Genomic DNA, 23,302 nt, shown 5'->3' with positions numbered 1-23,302 from the left:
ATGTGGGAGACACGTTGAAGTTCAAATCTAACTTGGATCTAGCACTTGCTAAACCAATAAGTTCAGAATCGGGTGTGGGATGGTGTATAGTTTTTTCTTTTGGAATTTGTTTTCACCACTCTGTTCCACTTTTTACTGTCTATATCATCAATACCACATTCATTTTTCACACTTTGGTGCAAAAACTAGATTGATGCTTGCCAGTCACAGACCATGAATGAATGCTCACCATTCAAAGCCAGACTGACTGACCGCAATTGAGAGTTAATCATCATAGCTGCCCTCAAAATGACAATGAACTGACCATCAGATGGTGTTTATGAATGAAAGCTAGTTATTTCTTACCCCGGCTGTATCTGTGAGCCAGTGTTTGGACTGAAGTTGAAGCCGTGCCCATGTTTCCAGAGGCCAGTCAAGGGTGAGAGAGTTTCCCTCACCTTAACACCATGGAGCTGCGCCGCCCTGCATTAGCATGAATCAACAGCGTCGGCGTGTGGATGCTGTGTTTGTTTGCCTCTGCCTTGCATGCGTGAGTACAGTAGCTATATGTGTGTGTAAGAGCAAGAGAGAGAGAGCGTGTCAGGCTTAGCAGGGTGCCTGTTGGGAGGGTGAGTACAGTACAGAGTGTCAGTGTGCTGCCTCTAACCAAAATGTGATATACTGTGTAACCCTGCCTTAACACAGCAAGGGAGGCAGATTTAGCACCTTCAACCCACCAAATGCCTTCCTTCCAACCCTGATGACAGAAACAGAGAAGGAGCCCACTTGGCATTCTGCTGCTACTGTAAGGAAACCCACTTTATGAAGAAAACTAGGGTCGTAATGACCCATAATAGGTGTATATTTCTTCATGGCTTTTTCTTTAGAGCTTGTGGTTTGGCTTAAGTTTCCAAATAAGTGGTAGACAAAAATAAAATAGAGCAACAAAAAAAAAACACAGGAGTTGGCAAAAGAGAAATGACCAAAATGTAGGCATTCTGTGCGCCAGGCTTACTGTGTATATGTGTCAAAACAAATACGTTAATATAAAAGTATTTGCTTATTAGTACCTTTATTATCTCAGTGAATTGCCCATTTAAGTCAGCAATGTTGTTTTTCTTACTAAATATAAAGTGTTTACTGAATGACAAGAGGGTCATAAAGACCAACTCTTTCCTGGCAGCTAGCTGTTGTTGTGGAGATTATAATGGGAAATGAACCCTGAGAGGCTACAGAGGTCAAAAAGTGAAAGTTTTCTTTCTCTTTCTTTCTTCCTTCCTTTCTTTCTTTCTTTCTTTCTGAGATTATGTTGACATGCATTAGAACAGTTTAGGAACAGTTTTCAACAGTTTGATCAGTAAGGGTATCTTCTCATCAGTGACTCACATGCAGAAGAAATGGTCATCTGTACTATGCCACCAGTGAGCTCAAGACACTTGTGCAGTGTCTACACGCCGTGCTTAGTGAAAGCAGCAGCAGCTTTCAGTCCTCCCTCTGTCTACAAATGATGTGTTCAAGCACAGTACTGAGTGTAGGCCACCTGTGTTTTAGCAGTGCTTGATCAGCTAATTAATTAATTGCTTAACTGTTGCCGCTCTTGCATAAACGCTTTCTCCATAGACGCTGCGTTAGTGACTTACTTTATTGAATAAGTAAGTACCTACAAAGAAAGTGTTTCAGTTGCGTGTTTTCTCCTGTTTTATTAAAGCTTTGAGCGCCAACAAAACACGGGTGACCTACACTCAACGCTGTGCCTGAATGCATCCTGTGTAGCTGCAAACGGAGGACTGAGGCTGGTGCTGCTCTGCTAATGTGCTGCCTTTTCTATGCAGGCTGTGTAGTCATTGTATTAAAATGCTTAAAAATGGAATCTTTGACATTTGCTTTTTCACTTGACAACCTACAGATCCGTACATACTTTGAAGCAAGACTGACTTTGGTTACTTTGCGCACAACTTCTTCTCATGCCATGATTTGTTTTCACACAGCCGTATCACACACTCATCATCACCACAGATTGTATGAATCAGCTGGCTAAACCACAGTTTTACATCATTTCATGTGTGTCAAACACTTACACAACTTGGATGAGCAGATTTCCTGTAATGTGTCCAGGGTTTTCATGGATATAGAGGAAACTGCTTTTGATTGCTATGCACTATGCATAAATGCATAAATCAACCCAGAAGCCCAAATTGAATTACTACCTTTAGAAAACCTCATTCATGTCACTTCAAATCTGGTGTTACATCCAATTTTAAAAGCAAGGCTGTTCCATCCTCACTTATCTTGCAGTTTTGTTGTATATGTTTGGATGTGATTGTTATTGCTGGCCATGGTTGACAGTACAAACAGACTATGGTTCACAATAGTCTGTGCCTTTAAATATTATTAATGATGATGATGGATTGATTTTAAAATGCCCTGATTGTTAAAGTATGATCATCAGAAGTATATGCCGCCTGTTTCAAAGGCTTCATCTATAAATACTTCTTTGCTGTTCTTGAAAGTGGGAGCTGCCATCTGTTGTTTATTGCTCTGTTGTTGTTCTTTGCTCTCGTTTTGGCCACCGTGGTCCAGTGAAGTGCCAAATGCGTAGGTCTGTCACTTCATTATCACTAAACTGTTCAAAGATTGTCACTTTGTTTAGATTGTTCACTTCAGTTAAATTAAAAAATGTATCTGCTCATAAAAAAAATCGGTTCAGTCAGGGTGCTTTGTAGTGCAGACAGTAAACATGTTTTTGATTATGCAAGCCTGATACGTGATACCTCAACTGTTGTTCAAAAAGTTTGTTAAAGTTCTCTGAGGCAGATCACCATCACCAACATGTGCTCAACACATGGCAAATGCCCTTTATTTGGCACCTGATGAGGGTAGGGAAAAAATAACGTGTAGGGAAGTGTGTGTGTGTGTGTGTGTGTGTGTGTGTGTGTGTGTGTGTGTGTGTGTGTGTGTGTGTGTGTGTGTGTACGAGCTGATGTGTGTATGGAGTTTCAGGAGGCACTATGATGAAGTCATGGGGTACAAGGTGGTCTGCTGCAGACGCACATCCTGTGGCTCCTGGTAACAGACACTGTAAAATGTCCTTGCACATTTACACACACACACACACACACACACACACACACACACACAAGCACACACATTTTTCTCTTTCGTTCTTTTCTGCACACACAAATGCAAACTGTGCTCTGTCTGCCCTTTGTTTCCTTGTTTTTCCCCCACTCACACTGCACATACAATCAAATGTACAAACTACACATCTACACACCTTACTCTGTTTTTGCACATGCACACACACATATCCTTAGAGAACTGAGCACAAAACAAGGGAGTGGCAGCGGTTTAACCTGGCACTGACCAGCTCTGCAGACCAAGATGGGGCCTGACAGCAGTTTCCGTCAAATGAGTATTTATGTAACAGATGATGCATACATGGGAGCCAGGGCTCTGCCACCACCACTGTGTAATTAGCAAGAGGTTTGGGGGGTTGATGGATTCACACACATGTGCAAGAACACACATGAACAAAGACACACACGCACATGCACCCTCATCACATACTGTACACGTCATGTGTGCAAGTAGCTATACTGAAAGGATTATGTGCATGCAGGCATATATTTTAAATGATTTTCTTGTATGTGCCAATTTTCAGTTATTAATTGTAGATATTGCAGAAATACACACGCAGTATGTAGAAGCACAAGCACATTGGCACCTAGACTGCATTTGCACAGCACTGCTGTATATGGAAAACAGTTGCTGGTGGAGAGGGAGAGTCATGGTTTGGAAGACTTTAATTCTTCCCAAGTAGTAATTAGGTAAGAAAAATATTACCCAAATATGATTATAATGATGATGTATTAGGCGAATTAAAGTAATGCAATTTTCTCATAAAAATAAATCATCTTGTGTACATTTGCGGAAAACTCACTGGCACAGCGTATCTTTGACTATATTTTATGCTATTTTCTGCTTACTTTTGACCTGATTTGCAGTCAGCAGCAGTGGGTAGAAACATTTCATTTCTGACTGTGGCACCTGATGGTATTGACTGTTTTTGTCAGTTTATGGTTAATGTGTCTATTTCCATTGCTACAGTGACGTTTGGGATTTATTGCTGAGGCAACTTTGTTACTTTGTTTTATGTTTTTTCTGCATTAATGCCCTTTTGCCTCTACTTTTGCTGCCATAGAGGATGATTTATACTTTATTTGACTGACCAGTATTTACTACTTCCACAGTGAATAGGACCGGGGAATTGATGCCCAAATTTTGTTTTTATATTGTAGCTCTGGCTCAAATGCATCACTCTTTCTGATTTCTTATTTTATGCCTCAAGAAATAGGTTAATGGGTTCCTTTGTTACGTAATGGTGTAAAACTTGTGACTTTTGCATAGGAACATATTGTAGTTACTTTAGGATTTTAACATTTTGAAACCTTTTGATATTCTTAAATACCATTTGGTGGACTATGATAGATATTAATACCAAAAGAATCCATTGCATTGCTCATATGGCTTTTTAATTGACAGCCAGTTATACTGCATGACCTTTATGTGTTGGGATAATATACCATATGTCTGGAATGGAACATCTCTGTGCTGAAATCGCACCTCTCTATGTCAAAAAGTACAGAGTTAACAGTCAAGGTCTATTGTTGGGGCACATGAGAAAACTAGGGCGCTTCAGTTGACCACAGTCACACATTGTGTCGAGCTCTCACTTTTTTCCCCCTGTGGAAATATTTTATGACATGGTCTCACTTTTGACAAGGCTATCCAAAAAGCTATTACAACTACCCTAACTTTTCATTGGACTATAAGCCTCTCATTCCATTCCATCATTTCTCTGTGCATCGCTCCTCTATCTACCTCCGTCTTTTATCATCTGGCTCTCAGAAACATTCGTTTTTCCAATCTCTTTCTCCCTCAGTCCCTCTATTCCTTCCTCCTCTCTCCAGTCCCTCACTCCAATGTGAGACTTAGCACCACACAGGCTCTCTTTATGCAGTGTGTTTGTTCTGCAGGGCAAAGCTTCAGCACCATGCCTGCCTTGCTGGCAGGTAAGCAAAGTCTGATGAGAACCGCTGTGCAGAGACAAAAAAGAAAGATAAAATGTTAGATTTGATACCTGAGGCGAGTGCATCACAATCAATAACGCTTGAGTTTGTGAGTATTTGGCACGCACATGGTTGACAGGTACACACATGGACACACACATTGTTAAGATTAAGGTTCTGTCACAGCTTATAACTATATACAAAGGAATGCATGTATCTCCTGCCATCACCTAAAAGACAAGAATCTTCCTCACAGCTGGTTGAGTCCCTGAGCCAACACATCCTGTCAGGAAGCAACGATATCCCATCATACTTCATAGCTGCTTTATCATTACAGCCATATATCATAATTTTTTGTTCTGTGTGAATAATAAGAACATTAGACATGAGGATGGATCACCTAGTTTGGTCATTTTCAATTAAGTACTGTATTTATTTCAGTCCTCCTATTTGTTGTTGTGCCAGTGTATGTACTGGATACACTGTATCTACGTCTGTGTGCACATGAATCTGTGCTTCCTGGTGGAATCATTATGTTTTTTTCTCCGTAGGGTTTCAGGCCATTTGAGCTCTATCTGCCAGATGTGCAATTCATCTTCTTCTGGTGACCTCCACAGAGGGCTCACAAACTGATTTAATAACAATTTGTTCCTGTTTCGCGCTTGCTGTCTCTCACTGGTCCCCGCTCTTGTCTTTCTCTCCTGAATCTCTGTCTTTTCATTTCCTCACAGTGCTGTAGACTACAGCAGCTGCTTTTCCTGATTCTGTTTCTTGTGTCACATGACGAACCCAGAGGAATTCTGGTTCTCTCTTGTAATTCACTGGTTCTCTCTGATCCCTCTTTCATATGGTACTTTTTGTCCTCCCTCCTCACTCCGTTGCCCCCATTTTACCTCTTTCCTCTTTTCCATCCAGAGCTTTATCCGCACCCCCAGGGGGTCCAGCAGGGCGCAGAGCAGCAGGTGATTTAGATAGCACACTACAGACATTCTGAATTGTTACATGACTGTTTGTCTGCAAGCGTAAGTTTTGGTTATTTTCCTGTAATTTAGAGTAAAAGTCACCACAGGAAGACGGAGGAGATAACTGATAAAGTTTTGATTCACTATGCTGTACTCATTCTGGCAGATGTGAATGTTTTTATGACTGTGTGTTTCATGTGTGTGAGATACAGTTTCATATGTGTGTCCTTGGCTGTGGTGATCTCGCTGCTGTGTGCAGCTATGATAGAGCACAGTGCAGGTCCTCTAGATTCCAGGCCTTCTCAGTGGCTACACACGCATCCAAGCATGAAACCTAAAGCAAGCAGATAGCTGACGCTCAGTGTGAAATCATACGCAGTCGGAGATATCCAGCAGGTTTAAGACCCAAGAACCATTTTTGTATTTGTGTGAAGCGGTTAAACATATAAGGCAACATTTCTTGGCATGTAGCAGTAACATAACAGCTGTTTTTTTAGTTCACAGTGGAGGCACGTAAATAAACCTTCATGGCTAACATTATGACAGGCCAGCAAAAATACAAAATAGATGTTAAGATTTAGTTCACCAACAATCTGAAAATATCATGGGTTGTTGGTGATTATACAGCTAGGCATGAGTGCACACCCAGCTCTTTGTGTTTTTTCTAGATATATCTATGGCGTGTCTCATTTGTGACTCAGCAGCATCACCACTGATTCCTAAAACAAGGGTGTAGAATGTTTAGAGTTCCCACAACCGGCTGTTGTCTGTTTTCAGTCCACATTGTCATGATGAAAGGACTCGCAAGAAAACATAGTTTTTTTCCTTTCTTTCCTTGTCCTGTGGCACTTTCTTGCTAATGGTTACCAGTTAGAGACCTCAGCTCACGCAGGAATTCTTTCAAAAACTGATTTTGGTTGGCTGAGGCTCAGGGCCAAGGAAACTGTATTGTAAACAAACAATTAAAGCAGGGTGTTTGTCTAGCTTCTTTCACTCAGGCAGAGCCTTCTGTCCCCATTGCAGTTGAGCCATGTTGCTGTAAATTTAAAGAGTAACCGAGTGAAACCTCTCAGTCAATATATTGTGACAAAAGCAAAACAACATAAGAATTGTAGGTATATTTAATTTATACACTTCATACACCAGATTCTGTTGTAATTAACATGAGATTCATACTCCTTTCTAATACATGTACAAAAGTTCTGTTTTCAAAAGTGACAAAACTCCAATTTCATAGTTACAGTATTTAGTAAGAAGAATTTACTGGATGTTTTCTGGTAATACTCAGCCATAGTCAAAGCTAATTAGGCAGCATTTTCTTTTTTATAAAAAGATTTGTCTGTGGATGAAGATGAAAAGCATGTGTCTTTATAGGGGGAGAACATCTTGCTGGTACAAACTGTGCAACATCTTATAACAAGACAACTAATTAATGTACTCTCTTAAACCGTTCATGGTTTCATTCCCAGTTCCGCTTGTGTGTATGGCACAGATGTCACCAGTGGTGTTTGTGTCTAGCTGTGGGGCTCAGCCAATTACGCATGATGCATATCCACATCTGGCGTGTGTTTTGTGAGTTTAGAGGTGGTGTAACGCAATAGAAGCCCAGTAGTTGCCCAGTTGTGGTTGGTTTTTAATGGGTTGGCTGCTGAAGTTCCACTGTTGTTGTTGTTGTTATACAAAGATCTACCACAAAATATTCAGAAATTACATGAATTTTGGCTTTTTTTTCAATCTTATTTTGTGCTGCTGACAAGATAATGCGTAGTTTTATACAAAACACATCATATACACACAGAAATATAGTTTTTGAGTCTACTTAACACATTAACCAGCATAATATGTGAAATTTCTAGGGCTGTAGTCTCCTGGTCGACTGGTTGATTAGTTGGTCGATATGCTCTCGTCCAACTAAATTCTCATTGGTCGAATAATCTCCCTGTTACTTTCAGAAGGAGAGAAGTGCTACATCAATAACTTTCCAGGATTAATCCATTATTTCATGCGGCGGGAGGGACTGACTAACAAATCACCGGTGAAAACGGGGGGTGTATTCAAAACACCCCTGTTGTTTTCACAACTTTGAACCTGCCCAATCTAATAGAGACTGCTGGGTCTAACTGTACTCAACGTTTACTGAGTGTTAACTGAACGTACTTATTGTCCACTGAATCAGCGTTTTCTCGTGTAATAATATCAACGAACCCCCACCAGGCCAAAAGATATTTTTTTAATGCCAAAAATAACGCTAAATATCGGTAGCGTAACTCCGTTGAGGAATAGGGCAGTGCATAGTATGTTTGCATAGTGAGTGGGAAAGAGCGGCAGGAAAGTGACGGTGAATGCGAGCGGAGCAGAGGAAAAGGTTAGCGGTAAGTTTTCAGTCTGGCAGTAAATGTACAGTACAGACCAAAGTGTAACAGTTAATAAATGCTAAAAGCTCATTAGCCCAAAGTTTGCAACAATATGTTAGCCTAAAGGCAAAACGGAGAAATGTGAGTTCACTGTGCACTCTGCCCCCCCCCCCCCCCCCCCCCCCCCCCCCTCCTCCCCGCGACTAATCGATTAGTTGAAGATTATGTACGATTTCAGTCGACAAAGATTTTCTTTGGTTGACTACAGCCTCAGAAATTTCCCCCTCGCAACAATGGATACTGTTGTTTATGCTCAAAATTTCTATCAATCTAGAAGTAAGACTTAAAAGGTCCCCTCCAGTTGACTTATTTTGTAGGGGTGTGTGGGAAAAATCACTGGTCAGTCAAAAAGGGTCTTTATCTGTAAGGACAGGCTAGCAAGACAGCTGGGGTTGCATCCACCTGCCCACAAGCCGGAACAAGGTATGTGTAAATTGTACAAGCACGTTAGTGCTCTGTAAAAGGGAAGTGACTCGATCAAAACTAGCTGACATAGCATGCAGTTTTCCGGAAACCCTGACAGTATCACATCCTGTGATGAACAATATTTTCTGCTTATAACGTGATTTTTTGACCTTATTGTGGCAATACAGACATGACCATCACCCATAAGATATAATAGAAGAAAGAGCATTGCTTACTGCATCACTCCCTTCACTTGTGGATGAGTGATGAGTTCTTCTACTTCAACTCCGTGGCGTCAGACATCCATTAAGGTTTAACCGTCAAACCCAATTTTCTACTTCATGGCTCATTTCTTCATTTCAGAGTTTACCTGATTTCCAGAGGCAGTCAGTGCTCTTAGGCTCTGTGACAGCTTGCCGGTTAGATTAGGGTCTCATGAGGTCAGGATTCAAACCTGTTTGTGCGAAGAAATCAGTGCAGATAAAAAGATAAAGTCACAGTGGACCCAAAAGCAATAATCTTTGTACTTTACTCACCTAAGTTAAATTAATTAATCTGCAAAAACACCTCATAACATAAACTCTCCTTGTTCATGCCAAGGGCACCTGCAGTGCAGCCTCTGTGCCGTGAAATTTTATTATAAAAGTGATGGAAAACTTCTTTTCCACTAAAATTTTGAATTCAGGAATCCTGCAGCACCTCGGCCTTGGGGCTATAAACAGGTGACACTCCATTACTCCTCATGTGGTTACTTTGCATGCCCAACTTTCCTCAGTTGATTTTATCCACTTTGCTTGGCTTCATTCAATCTCACTGACTGCCTCTTCAAGTTTTGAGACATCAAATGACTCAGTAGGGGTCCTGCAGATCAATTTACTTTGTCAAGTGTGAAATTCACTGATGATAGTTTGAGAGTGACGGTTCAAAGTGTGTTATTTTTAACGTTAATTTTGAATGCAACGGTAGCTTAACAGACAGTTGGTCAACCGTTATCTAACAAAACATGCAAGATGTGAAGCAAATTTCACCAATGCATCGAGAATGGTCTGTTCATTACTGCAAAGTGTGAACAGTTATGAATGCCTATCATGGATGCTTTTGGTTGTCATATGGCATCTTTGTCAACCATAGATGTAGTTTACCCCCTGACTGTATTGATGCAGGCATCCACATAGACAATTTTCTCATGAGTTCAGTTCACTCCAGTTCCCTCTGTCCTTCATAGAAGCATTGGAAATGATTAGGATTTTCTTTTTCTTGTTCTGCCAAGCATGTCTTTTATTTTTGGCTTCTGGGCGTTTGGCTGCACAGTCATCAGAGTCAGCGCTGCTTTGCTTCGTCATCAGCTTAGTGGTACGTCCCTGTCGTACAGTTTACACGGTGGCAACCACAGGTGTCCACAAATCACATGCTGACAGTCATTCTGAAGTCTCCCAACCCCTGTACATCTGTGTGCATGCGTGTATGTTCCTACTGTCCTCCTACTACATTTCAGTAACCAAAATTTTAGGGAAGCAGTAAGTCCACAAATTAGTCTCCCTAGATTTTGGTCTTGGGCACCTGCAATAACAAAGCAGCGGCACAGCATTTCTATTTATATCATAAAGCTGTGACCATTGTTGACTCTCAAGTGATAGGCATAGTAGGTGGAGACCCTGACCCTTAGCTTAACTCCCTTCTGTAATTAGGGAGATGGGCTGAGCCATGGGTCTTAATGGAGGGCCACTCCCACATTCCAAATCAAAGGGTTGGTGACCACACACACACACACACACACACACACACACACACACACACACACACACATACACACACACATACATATTTCACGGACCCATACACACAAACACACACAGAAAATTATGTATTTAACCCATGCACACTGACTAGAATTTGTTTGCACATGCTGTCTATTATGGCACAAATGTTTAGTGAGGACTGTAACCATAGACATGTGTCTAAGTTTAACTGGGTGTGTTTTACAAAGCTGCGCCAGGCTGAAGTTATGTAATTTTCAACTGCAGTGCAGACAGTCAACATCTATGTGTCTTTCTACCCATCTGATAGCTATATTCTATAGTATATGTCTATATCTATATATCCAAATGTTTAAGGACAGACCTTTCATTTTCACATTTTCATCTGTGGTAGTTGGAGAAACTACAGCAGGATGTGGTTGAGGATGTGAAAGTTCCTCATAGACTTCACGATCATCATAGACTGTGCAACCTGTAATCTGGTTTCACATACTCGTAGAACATTCCAGGGCAGCCTTTGTAACCTTCCATCTTTGCTTTGAGTCGTGTCCCACAGCGAATCGAAGGCCCCTTAGCTTCAACTTTGCGCCTATCCTCTTGGCATTACTCTCAAAAGCCATTCCTGTGTGGTTTTCCGCTCCCACCTCAGCCTATTCTGGGATGTGTTCTTTCCTAAGCCCTACTTAGCTCGGTTGCCAATTTCACAAAGCAAATGAAATGGTCTATGCTTTAAATACATGTTTATGAAATTCCCAAACTTACTGTAGCATTCCTGAAGCAGGCCAACACCAAAGGGAAAATTCCAGAGCCTGAATTGTTCTGCGTTGATTTGGTCAAAGCCTGGGTTATTCCTGGAGAAATATAGTGACCTCTACATTAAAGACTGCAATTTTCACAGATTTTCATCAGGAAATATTCCCCTTTTTTGTCAATATTGATAGTTTATATTACCTACACACCAATACTATCTACTCCAAAGAATATCTATCATGTCGTTTCAGTATATTTGCATATTTCCAGTATTCTCTAAAGTATACTCTAAAACACAACTGTCTTCCCTTTATAACGTTGCATTTCAGTCAATATTCTCCTTTTTTCTAACCCAGCTGTAGACCTTTGAATTGTCCCCTACATCTCAGATTTTTAGAATTGGTCTCTTGTTGTGCTCATTGATGGTTATTTCCCTGGTTGATGAAACAGCCAAGCCAATCAGAGCTCTGTTGACAAGAAAATCCCATGCCAGACTTGTTTTAAGACCTCTAAAAATCCTCTGCTTGGAATAATAATTTTGGTCTGATATACATTTTCCACAAAAACGTTAAATTACCCTGTTAAAAATCCCTAAAATAACATCTACTACTTCTCCCTCATTAAAAATCCAGAGTCTATGAATATGCAAATATTTTTATTTCAAAAGTTTAACTGCTGGACACAAGATATCTCCCACTCCACTGAAAAGTTCATTCTCATTGTTTGTGCACTGGAGGCTTCAAAGTTTCCACATCACTCTTGTGTGAGTTTAATACTAGCCCTCAGATGGCTCCAAACTAGTTGTGATGTCACAAAATCATGCTCATAGTCCAACCCCCTAAACTCAAATTCTCAGTGAGCACAGAGAAACTTTCCACCTTCCACCTTTTTCACCTTCTATCGTCAAACTCTACACATACATCATTCTGCACAGTGAGGCAAAACACATTTTTGAGTGGAGGGGAACTTTAAGAATGGCTGTGTCATTTCCCTGTGTCGGAACCAGGAAAAGAGGGACAGAAGAATCAATGTGAAAATGGTAACTAGCATGGAGGAGATCAACACAGCTGCACAGGTTGTTGTAAGTGGACTTACAGCACAGAAACAACAACTGTTACATTGGCATATTTCTTCCTCATGAAAAAATACCCAGCAACCACTGCTACTGTATAGCTTCCGTGGCCACAGACATCGTCTAACACAAACATGTCAGACCCAATAATGATGTGCTACTAATGGAAATTCAGTTTGATTAGCAGGCTACCTTTTTTCTACTGTCATTTTATTACTATCATGTAATGTCCTCCCTACAGGTTGATTTTTCTGTCATTTTATGACACGTTTTTGCACTAGAGAAAGACACCAATTGGGTTAATGGGGTGACTAATTGATGGAGGTGGTAATTTGCTTTTACAAGGGAGCTCCTGGTCGGTTGTTGCCTCCCACCCTTTGTGTTGGGTCCTTAAATGCGATACTGCCACCGTAATACAGTTTGCACACATTCAGAATAGAAACATTTAATAGTGGTTTAGTGTGGTGTAAGTATAGTTTTAAGTGTGTTGGTGTGGTGTGAGAGTAGTCTTAGAGTTTGTAATCCTAGAACCTGAGGTAAGAAATGTGTTTGGTTTGTGGAGTTCACACACCAGATTTCCAGTAATGAATTCCTGGTGGATAGTTGATTCATGCAGCGATCAAGGTTTATGGGTGTAATCATCTTCAGAGAGTTCCACATTTTCTTTTCTTTCACAATATAAATCACATTGCTTAGTACGTCAGCTGAGAATTCTGGAGATAAAGCATTAGCTTTCAAGCTAGCTTTTCTGTATTTTTTGCATGTGTTTTTCAAAAATCATAAATCGTACGATGCTTTGTGGAGAGCTCCTGTTGTGCAGATCATATAACTTTATTTTCCACACAATATTTCTTAATTTGTTGAAGACAAAATCCTTTGAAAACAATGTTGTGGGAGTGGAAGCAACATCCACTTACAGGATGCCCTATTGGCATTGGTGACTTTTTAAAACTGATCCAAGGTTGACTGTACTGTATATAGCAATACCACAATTGACCTCATATGGGCTTTAAATTTCAGTTGTTTTTTTTAGTGTTTAAGACTTTTCATGGTAATATATGGACTGTTTTAGAATTTCACTCATTAAAATTTAAAAGCACTACTGATTTATGTTGTCCATGTTTCGGTATTGATTAGATAATTGTAGCTAACAGTGGTTATGCAGCTGCTCTTAGCCAGAGGCACGTCCTTGGATCTTGTGACACAGTAATCCAATTAACCATTTAGCTGCATGCCTTTGCATACCCACACTCTAGTTAGTTTCTCCCTCAGTCACTTACTTACACACACACACACACACAAACACATTAAACACAAGGATGCGTTCAACAATGACTTTGACCTTCGTTTAACTTGTGAATTCCTCCCTCAACTTTTGACTGAACCCACTGACCTTAATTTCTCCACTTGACTATTAGTGTCCCTCTATTAGTAGGACCTGCACACAGATGACAAATGAAAGGAAAAAAACAACATAAAGTAAGGTATTGGGTCACCACAAGCATCCAGGACAGCTTCAGTGGTCCTTGACATAGATTCTACTAAGTCTCTGGACTTCTGTAGGAGGAATGAACACCATTCTTGCAAAAGATATTCCCTCATTGAAAGTTGGCTGATGGTGGTGGTGGGTTGTTGAACGCTCTGTCTTGACATGTAGCTCCAAAATCTCCCAACCGATCCGGGTTGAGATCTAGTGACTGTGTGGACCATGGCATATGATTTACATCAATATCATTTTCCCTAGAAGTATCTGCATTTGTCATGTTTCTCTACTCATTTGTTCAGATATTTCCTTTAATTTGTTATCTATCTGTATCTCAATGTAAGGAAATGGTTCATGAGTTAATAGTGCCAGTTTTAAAGGTCACTGTATGATTTCTGGTGGATTTGTATGAACAGATGGAGCGTTGTACAGTGTAGAGTGAAGTCATACTAATCAAACCATAGAGTAGGAATAAATTATGTGCAGAGCAACAGGTAAGGAACACTAAGAAATACAGCCACAAAGTACAGTATGAATTTCTGTGGGTTGTGGCATGTTTTGTCCTGTTTTGGAGTGAAACATCTCTTTATCTCTTTATCGAGCCAAAGAGTTGCACGAGCTTCCCGTCCTCCTCCTTGACTCCTAACAGGGGTTCACTGGACAATGGGATTGATGAGTACAGTACGCTCCTACAGTGGATCTTTAAGTACATTTTCCTCTCTTCGTGGGTGGTGGGGGCGGAGGGCAGATGTCATCTTTTACAATCCTTGTGCCCTGGAAAAAATTAGTTCCAATTCCCAATCCAAAACACTAATGAGAAGCACACACGGGAGGTGGGGAAGGGGTGGAGGTCGGAGGGCGGGGGTTGTTGTCCTTGATGGATGACAGAAGGAACAGAGATGTCAGCCTCTCTGCATCCTCGCCCTGCTATGACCTCAAATGCCTCAGAGAAGACTAGCAAACACGTGACTCCCTCAGCATTCCTCGGGAAAACTTTGTAAAGTCGTGAAAGAGATACAAGTCTAAAAAAGCACCTGAGGGTGAGCATAGTGCAGCTGTGTTAGTATTTTTACATTCAGCATCTGATTTATTAATGAACCACAACACAAACAGGAAGCCAAGCAGGCTTTGTACAGTAACTGTGGTGTGTTACAGAGCCAAACCAAGGCAGATTGGAGCTCAGTGTAAGACTAATTACTCAAATACAGTTCCAGCACAAGCATATAATAACATCTACAATGTGTGCCAAGTGCGAGACTTTGGCCAGATAGAAACCAATGTGTGTGTTTATGCATCATTTCTTGATATTCTCGTCTGTGTGCCGGATCACATTTCAGAGAGACAAGGAGAGATTGTTCTCTTATGTAATATTTCCTCCCTTTATAGCTTTATTCCTCCCCACGCTCCCCAATTTGTCTTTCTCTCTTTTTCCTGTGCATACCACCTGAATGTTGTACATGGGAAGTGATGCGTCTCTGTGTGTCTGGACGGGGCATCGCGTGCAGCCAAAAGAAAAGGCCGCTGTTTGAAGCCAGGGCCTGGATTTGGAGAGCGGGCTGAAAGGCGGGCACAGTCCCTCAGTGTCCAGAGGCCTTGAAAGAGCTCCATTGTTTCCACATGAAACAGCTTCACAGTGTTCGATCAACTGTATAAATAGGCTGTAACTCTCTTCAGTATGTCCTCACACTTAATGTAGAAGAGTTACGCTGTTTTCTTTGGGTGACTGCGGTGGAGGACGAACGGTGGGGGGGGGCGGTTGTTGTGTTGGCGGGTTTTGAAGTAAAGCACCAACAGTTGCTTAGAGCAGTTTTAAGGTTTGGCAGGCTTTGAAGGGCGGGAATGTGCAGTGGAACCAAACTTGAATGAATACGATTGATATGATAATATTAATATGAACAATTATGATTGATTGATTGATTGATGATTGATGACAGTAAAATAATGCTTTCATGTTAGCAAAGACTGACTGTTTGATGAATTTGCACAAACAGTCAAAGAATGTATCCTAATGATTTTGGTGACACCCTGACTTTTCATTTAGCGCCACCAACAGGTCAAACATTTCACTTAATCAATGAAAATTTAATTTCTCTATATTTGCTCGATGGATTGGCACAAAATTCTGCACAGACATTGATGGTTCCCAGAAGATGTATCCTAATGACTTTTGTTATATCCTGACTTCTCCTCTAATGCCACCATAAGGTTGATGTGTATTGATTTGAGTAAAAAAGGAAAAAAGAAAATTGTGTGTGCAACTTCTTGATGAAAATAGAACCAAGGACGGCGTATACAGTACAATACAGTACAATAAATGAAACGAGTGTCTACTTTTAGAGTAGATAGTGTGTACAGTCATGTCACATGGAGCTATGCGGACCCTTGTGGCCATGCGGATGCAAACCTGCACTTCATGTAGTTGATAAAGTTGTTGCAATAAAATATTTACCTCTGTTTTGTTACTTATTCCCCCACTATTTTAAATGGATGATAAAACTTTAATAGCTTTACAGGGCGATAGGGGCATATCTTTTTTTGCTTCCAAAAGGGGGCATGGGAGAAATCAGAATTATGGTTCACTTTTTCAACTCTTACTGAACTAGATAAATTATTTGTATGGAAAGAGCAAACTTATTTTCATACACTTACATACTATGTAATTCTGGGAGTTGCCACAGAGCATCCTCACAACACTCACAGGTGCACTTTAGGGTGATTTTTAAAGCAGGGCAGGGTGTTACACGATCATCTTTCTCAAACTGGCAAAGAACACTTGATATTCATGACTGCTTCTTTATGCTGATATAAACTAATTGTTTTAACCTACATTCAGCCTTTTGGTCTTTTGAATCATCCTTTGAAGTGTTTTACCTGGTGAGTGAGAATCCTAATATGTACTTCCTTATCTTTGCAGGTGAATCCACATATCTGGATGACCACGGACCTCCTGCTCCAAGAGTGAGTCCTACTGCTCTCCTAATGTCATTTCCCATTTCACACCTTCTCCCCTGTTATCTATATCTTCCACTTTATGTCCTTTCTTTTTCCTAACCTATACCTCTCTGATGTTCTGCCCTCTGTTTCCAAGCCAGTTCAGTCCAGTCAGTATAAGGGTTAGGTCTGTGTGAAGGAGCTGTGTGCAAACTCACTCTAAATACCAACTAGACTTGGCTTCAGTGCTACAGTAATGCTCTGAACACACACACACACATACACACACACAGTGCTGACACAGGAGCCTTGTATTCATCCAGCTGCATGTCTGCATGACTATCTCTACTCTGTGGTCCCTCTTTCTCTCCCTGCCAACTTCTGTCTTCCTCCATCGGCCCCTTGTTCATTATTTCCTTCTTAAATCAGCCACCACCTAATTTTCACCTCATTTCTTGTCTATTCAGTTCCCCTTTTCATAATTTTCACCTCTTTATCAATTTTGATTAAGGAGTTATTGGGTTTTTCCCACTTCGGGCATAGCGTGCAACACGTAGCTAGCTGAGACTTAATCTAGTTTGGTTGCAGGTTTGTTTGTGGCTGATGGGAGCAGCTGTTTGGATTAAGTCAGGTCACATCTGGGCTTTGTTTGCGAGATACATGTTTTCTTTGAAAAGCCTGTTCTGGACATTTAGCCAAACCAGGCAATCACAGTGCTTGTTTAATACTGATAACAGTGCAGTGTTATTTGTATGAAGCAAACTTTGGCTGACTGGAATGCTGTGGTGAGGTTGCTGAAGTTTACTTCATACCAGATTTATTTTCGGTGGAAATCATTTTCTGAAACAAGCGTTTATCTTCCACTTAGAACATGCTCACAATGCCAGTTCAATCTCTAAACTGCACACTGTAGGTTTGAGGCCAAGCTTTCAATATTGTAGAGCCTGTGGAAATCTAATGGAAATTAAGCCTAATAAATCACAAATAGTTTCCACCATTTTGAAGGATATGAAGTTGAGATTGTAGCAGCTTGGCTGTGTCCTGAGGTAACTGTTTATGAATATTTACATTTTGCAAACACAGAAGCTCTGAAATTCATTTTCACACAGAAAAGTGTCAGCGTGTTCATTATTTAATGTAGGGGAAAAGTATCCAAGAACCAGAGGGGACTGATAGAGATAAATTAGCTAACATTTTTCTACTTTTTTATAAAATGTGCTCCTTTCTGTATTGTATTTTTTAGAAATCAAAGCATGGTGCTGTACGTCTATATTAGGTGGGGAGGGGAGGGGGTTTAGTTTGGTTTTCTCACTATAATGTCATACTTTCTGTACAGATGAGAGAATCTCTGAGTTGATAAAAATGTTTATATGCCTATTTACTTTAAGTTATTACCATGAACTCATAACAACAAACTTTGCAAGCTGCAGTGAGCACTGTGTGGATCTTTTCTGCCCTCAGGTTTGACTCTCAGGCTGCATATATTACAGTATAATACTGGCTGCTCTATCGACAAGCCGACAGCCAAGAGGAAGAGCTGCAGACTCTATTTTTTGTATTATTACTTTGTTAAATCGATTATATTGTTTTTTATTACGTTTTCATATTTTTTTATTTCTCATGTGCATTAGTCTCAAATTGCTTTACTGTTTACTGTTTACATTTGTTCTGTCTTATTAACGGCTTGTCAGTCATCTGCGAAGCTCTCTGAATTGCAGTAACCTTTATGAAAGGTGCAAATAAAGCTTGATTGAGAATTCAGGGCAGAAAAAACTACTGCCTCTCCTGCATGTAAATGCATACAAATGTATATTTTTATTTACAGTGAATATTCTCCCAAAAAGACACAAGAATTGATCATTTAATGATAAGACAGTAACTGACTAAGTGACTTTTTTTTAGTAAAGACGAAAACGCATTATCAACCAGTGAAGCAAAATGTGATTTAAGTACAGGTACTGAATAAGTAATAAATCAGTTTACATACTGAAGAATGTTTTTTTATTGGCTTAAATTATACCAATTTCCAAATACTGATGTCATCATAATGTGTTGTTTGCTAGATTAAGGTGAATATATTATAATAAAGCATTCACATAGTTTTCCCTGCCACCCCGACTTCTCAAACCAAATCTGTGCACTCAGTCAGTAATCATTTTGCCCAAAAATATAAATGAAAACAACCTTATTCTTATTTCTGAAGCCCCATCAAGTTTAAAATCAATATACTACTCTGTGTCTGAGGCTCTTTTTCCTGCTGTCACTTCGGCTCTATTTGCGACCACATTAGTAGATTTACAGGATTGACTTAACTACACACAGTCTCCACAGACAAGGCTGACTGTGATTATACATTAGCTGCTGACTTTGATTGATTCCATATCTGTCGTCATCTCATCTCCCAGACAGACGAAGCTAATGCCATGTCAGTGGCAAGCGCTACATCAACCACATCTCTCATGATCTTTCTGCAGCTGAGATTGATCTTCTGTTTTAGCAGAGGTCGTGCACATTACAGCGTATGTGTGTGCAGATGGCTGAGCTTCTGGTAAATGTAGGGAAAGATTAAAATCGAGTTTAAAGCTAAACATAAATGAGAGTGTATTGAAAAACCACATAGCTCTTAGAATAGAGTTATGAGTCTTTATGTGCAGGGAAACATGACAGGAATGTCCCCTCTACATTTTTACACGTGTAAAAATGTATTTTTAAATGTCACTTTATAGGGTGCACACAAAATATTCTTGTCCTACAGTAAATCTTAAACAGAGCAGTTTATAGCCTCCATAGATTTAGTTTTAGATTTGTTCATCTGCTAAAATTCTCAAGGCAATGCAAGAAGATATGCTTTTTAGAAGACCTTTGAAATGTTTAAAAAAATCAGATGTGTTTCCATCTCATCTAAATTTAAAAAGCAACAGTGAAACTGAAATGTCTTTGAAGAAATGACTTTGAGTGATCTTAGATAAGTTCGATGATGATATCAGCAAATATTTGCTATATTTAATGCAATCTGAAGACAAAACAAATATTCTTCACTCAAATATTCTAATGCACAAACTAATGGCCATAGAAGCATGATAGATTCAACAAATTCATTTCACACAGAGGAAGTTTTTGCATTCTACAAGTGTAAAACATTAGTGATAGTGCTGAGGAAATTATTTCATAGTTTCCCATTTCCTCTGAGCCACTGAAAATCAATTCATCTTAATTCACATAAACATACTGCACTTGGATGGAAACTTCGCTGTCATGCTACTTAGAGCAGGGACACTCTTCTCTGGAAGGGAGAAGAGATAAATGGATAGATCATTATTTACAGGAAGTTCTGAGAATCTCCACTCTGCCCTGACTGAAACCTTAACATTGTTGTTCTTCGCTCTGCGTGGGATGAGCAGCTCAGTTGACAGCAGAGAGCAATGAACCCAGAGCAGGGCTAACTAAAACCAGCGATGCACTATTTCCCAAAGAGAGTGCAGGTTAGGGGTGGCGTATTGCTATGGGTTTCCACGAACTGCAGCGGGGAAGATGAATGAGTGTGCGAGCAGTGGTCCCGATATGTGGCAGACCAGGACATGTTCTCAAACTCGCTGTGAGATGATTGAAGGTGGCAGCCAGCAGAATTCTGTTCATTCTCGGCAGACATGGGTGGTCAGGCCACGAGACAGGGGCGTTAATTTATGTGTGTTTGCTGAACCGATGTCATATCTGAAAATGTCTCAAAACAGCATAGAGCCTTTGGAGGTTTTGGTGCAAGAGTGTGTGGGCAGGGTGCAAAGAAAAGTAAAGGAGAGAAAGTGGAATAGAGAGTGTGAGAGAGAGGAAAGGTGCGGGGCTACTTGTCTCCTCGAAGTCTGTTTGATATTGGATCGCCAACATCAGAGCTGTAAATACCACAACAACAGCCTGACTCTTGAAAGTAGGAGCGCCCTGATCAGACACAGTGAAAAACAGCCCCGTTACATAACCTTTTTTTTTCTTTTTTTTTTTACACCGTGGATCAACTATTGACAGAAGCCCTTACTGGCAGACACTGCGAACGTTTCTCACAGCGTGCAACAGAAACCTAAACTCTCCAGAGTGGGAAGTAGGCTGAAGCAGAAGCTGAAAGGTTGACCTTTCAATGCTGTTAATGCCAGCGGGAGATTTTGACTTTTGATGGCATCTCTGATGTTATTTTTGTGTTATACAACACCAGGCTTTTAGAGGTCTGACACAGTCATTTGTCATCATATCAGCGGGGAGTGGTGTCCTGCAAAACACCGTATGTATTTCGTCTGCTTCATTATTTTGATAAGCTGAGAAGTCTGTAGTTACTTGGAAAACAACAAGGAATGTTGGACTGCTGTCCAAGAGAACCATCCACTATCTGCAAATCTTTTCCCAAAACTGACTGGAACATTGACCATTTTTTTGTTTGTTTTTGGACACCAGCAATCTCTTATCAATAACATTGTTTAGCTCTATAAAAATCTGACACAATTTTTCTGTGACAAGGATGTTCCAGCAAGTGACAATGGCTGAAGCAAGCATGTCAACAAAACTTGTATAATCACAGATATCACCTATGAATTGTTTTCCCAGTATGCTCTCCTTCATCCTGGGGCAAATGTACCCACATGTCTTGTTTACACATTGTGCTAAACTGGTTTGATCTCTAATGATGCCTAGTAAAATGCTCTGACTCTGGGAAAAACAGAGAGTGTGGGATAAAATACAATGCTGACCTGTCCTCAAACTGACACTTCTCTGAGTAGTTCACCTCTTCCTTCTCCGTTCCTCATCCTGTCGTTTCTTTCTCTGTCTTTCCACTGGGATCTGGCAAACATTCAAAGAGGCCCTCGCTGTTTTCACTTGAGCCTGCGCTTGGGTGGGACTGCTGCTTTTGGAGGAGACGGACAAAATTATGCAGTGTGCGTGTGGCCACGCTGAACTTTGTGGTGTGGAAACTACTGTCTGAAGGACCGGAGCTAAAGAAGGCTGAGTTTAACTAAAGCTGAATTATAATTTCATGTCATAGTGGAGAGAAAAAGAAGCAGGTGAGGGTTCAAATTCATTGTCATTCAGTCCATTGGACACATACAAAACTGGCCAGTCAATGCAGTAAGAGAGTCATTCACTGAGTCAGACAACTAACAGTAAAGTAGCCAATGTACCAGTAAATTCAGTCAGTCAGACTTGCTTCCTAACACACTGTCAGATATCCAAGAAACACCCAGTGGGAAAGCACAATCACCATTCCAGGCTGGGAATGCCGACAAGAATTTATCACTGCTGCATTTTTTCCCCCCATCTGATTTACAGAAAGGCTTCATTTTGTAGTGATGAGGGAAAAGCCTTTCAAGGTAACACAGAACTGATCGTTTTTGCGGGGTTTTTTTTGTGGTAGATCTCTATCACTTTTAAAAGAAATCTTCCAGATGTCTTTTAAGTGACCTGTCTTCCTCTCTCCAATTCTTCCCTTAATTCCTTTAACTGCATTGCCCCCATTTTCTGTCACTCATGTTCTCACTGGTAAATTCGCTCGGATAGCCTTCATTCTTAAGGGGCCACTTGTTAAACCTTGTGGGCCCCTAGGGATAATTGCCAAATTAGTGCATTCTTGCTGCCCTTGTGCTAAAATGAGTCTCATGTTCAATACACTCGTCCATCTTCCTCCTCCCAGATTTACCGTAACAAGACTGTTTTTCAAAGCAAAGTTTTACACACATCCACTTTTTCTTGAGTCACTGAATCACGCCTGAGCTACTTGTTTAATTGGTGAGTCATGAGTTGTGTACTGTATGTGTGCAAGCTGTAGCTTGTGTGTCTGTGTAGTGTGTGTGTGATTAAAAAAAAAAAGGTACCAGAATTTCTGATGCACGTCTATGCCGAATCTTTAAGGAACATGTTGTGGGGTCAATTGAGTCCAGCCTCAAGCAGAGTAGAAGTGAGAAACAGAGGCTAAAGGTCATAGAAAAGGAGGTAAGAAAATAGAGGGCAACACTCCAGCCAGAGATTGATGTCTGATGTATTTCCTCATTTTTTTTGTGCATGTTTTTTGCTCTTGGTATCACTTTTCACACTTTGTGTCTTTCCTTTTACCACCCTTTGGGGCCTAATTTGGAGTGCTATTAATACAACAGTAACATCTTGTCACACCTGTGAAAATAATATGTTACTTAAAACCTGTTAAATTAAAATATATACAATACAACAGCAGTTTAATCTATTTATCACCTTCTTTTTCTTTCTCTTTCTCTTTCTGTGTGTGTGTTGGTTTGCTCGCAGGTGCTGCCATTCCCCAGCCAGGTGGTTTACAACCGTGTGGGGAAGTGCGGCAGCAGGACGGTTGTCATCTTACTGAGGCTACTGGCTGAGAAACACCAGTTCAACCTGGTCTCCTCTGACATCCACAATAAAACACGGCTCACTAAACATGAACAGGTAACAAGATTATGGTGGCATGAGGGAAGTAGGTTATTTCTGATGATCATT

General features: G+C 40.5%; 1 protein-coding gene across 1 annotated transcript in view; it reads left to right on the top strand.

Annotated features, from left to right (window-relative positions):
* The window catches only part of usta (uronyl 2-sulfotransferase a), a 57,895-nt gene that overhangs the window by 16,118 nt on the left and 18,475 nt on the right, over positions 1-23,302 (top strand). The window contains exons 2-3 of the mRNA XM_042390922.1: positions 16,806-16,849; positions 23,096-23,251. Of these exons, the coding sequence (XP_042246856.1) occupies positions 16,806-16,849; positions 23,096-23,251 (200 nt within the window). The remainder of the gene's footprint in view (positions 1-16,805; positions 16,850-23,095; positions 23,252-23,302) is intronic.

Source organism: Thunnus maccoyii, chromosome 17 (genome assembly GCF_910596095.1).
Source record: "Thunnus maccoyii chromosome 17, fThuMac1.1, whole genome shotgun sequence".
In the NCBI taxonomy this organism is placed as follows: Eukaryota; Metazoa; Chordata; class Actinopteri; order Scombriformes; family Scombridae; genus Thunnus; species Thunnus maccoyii.
This window is presented reverse-complemented; position numbering and strand designations above follow the sequence as displayed.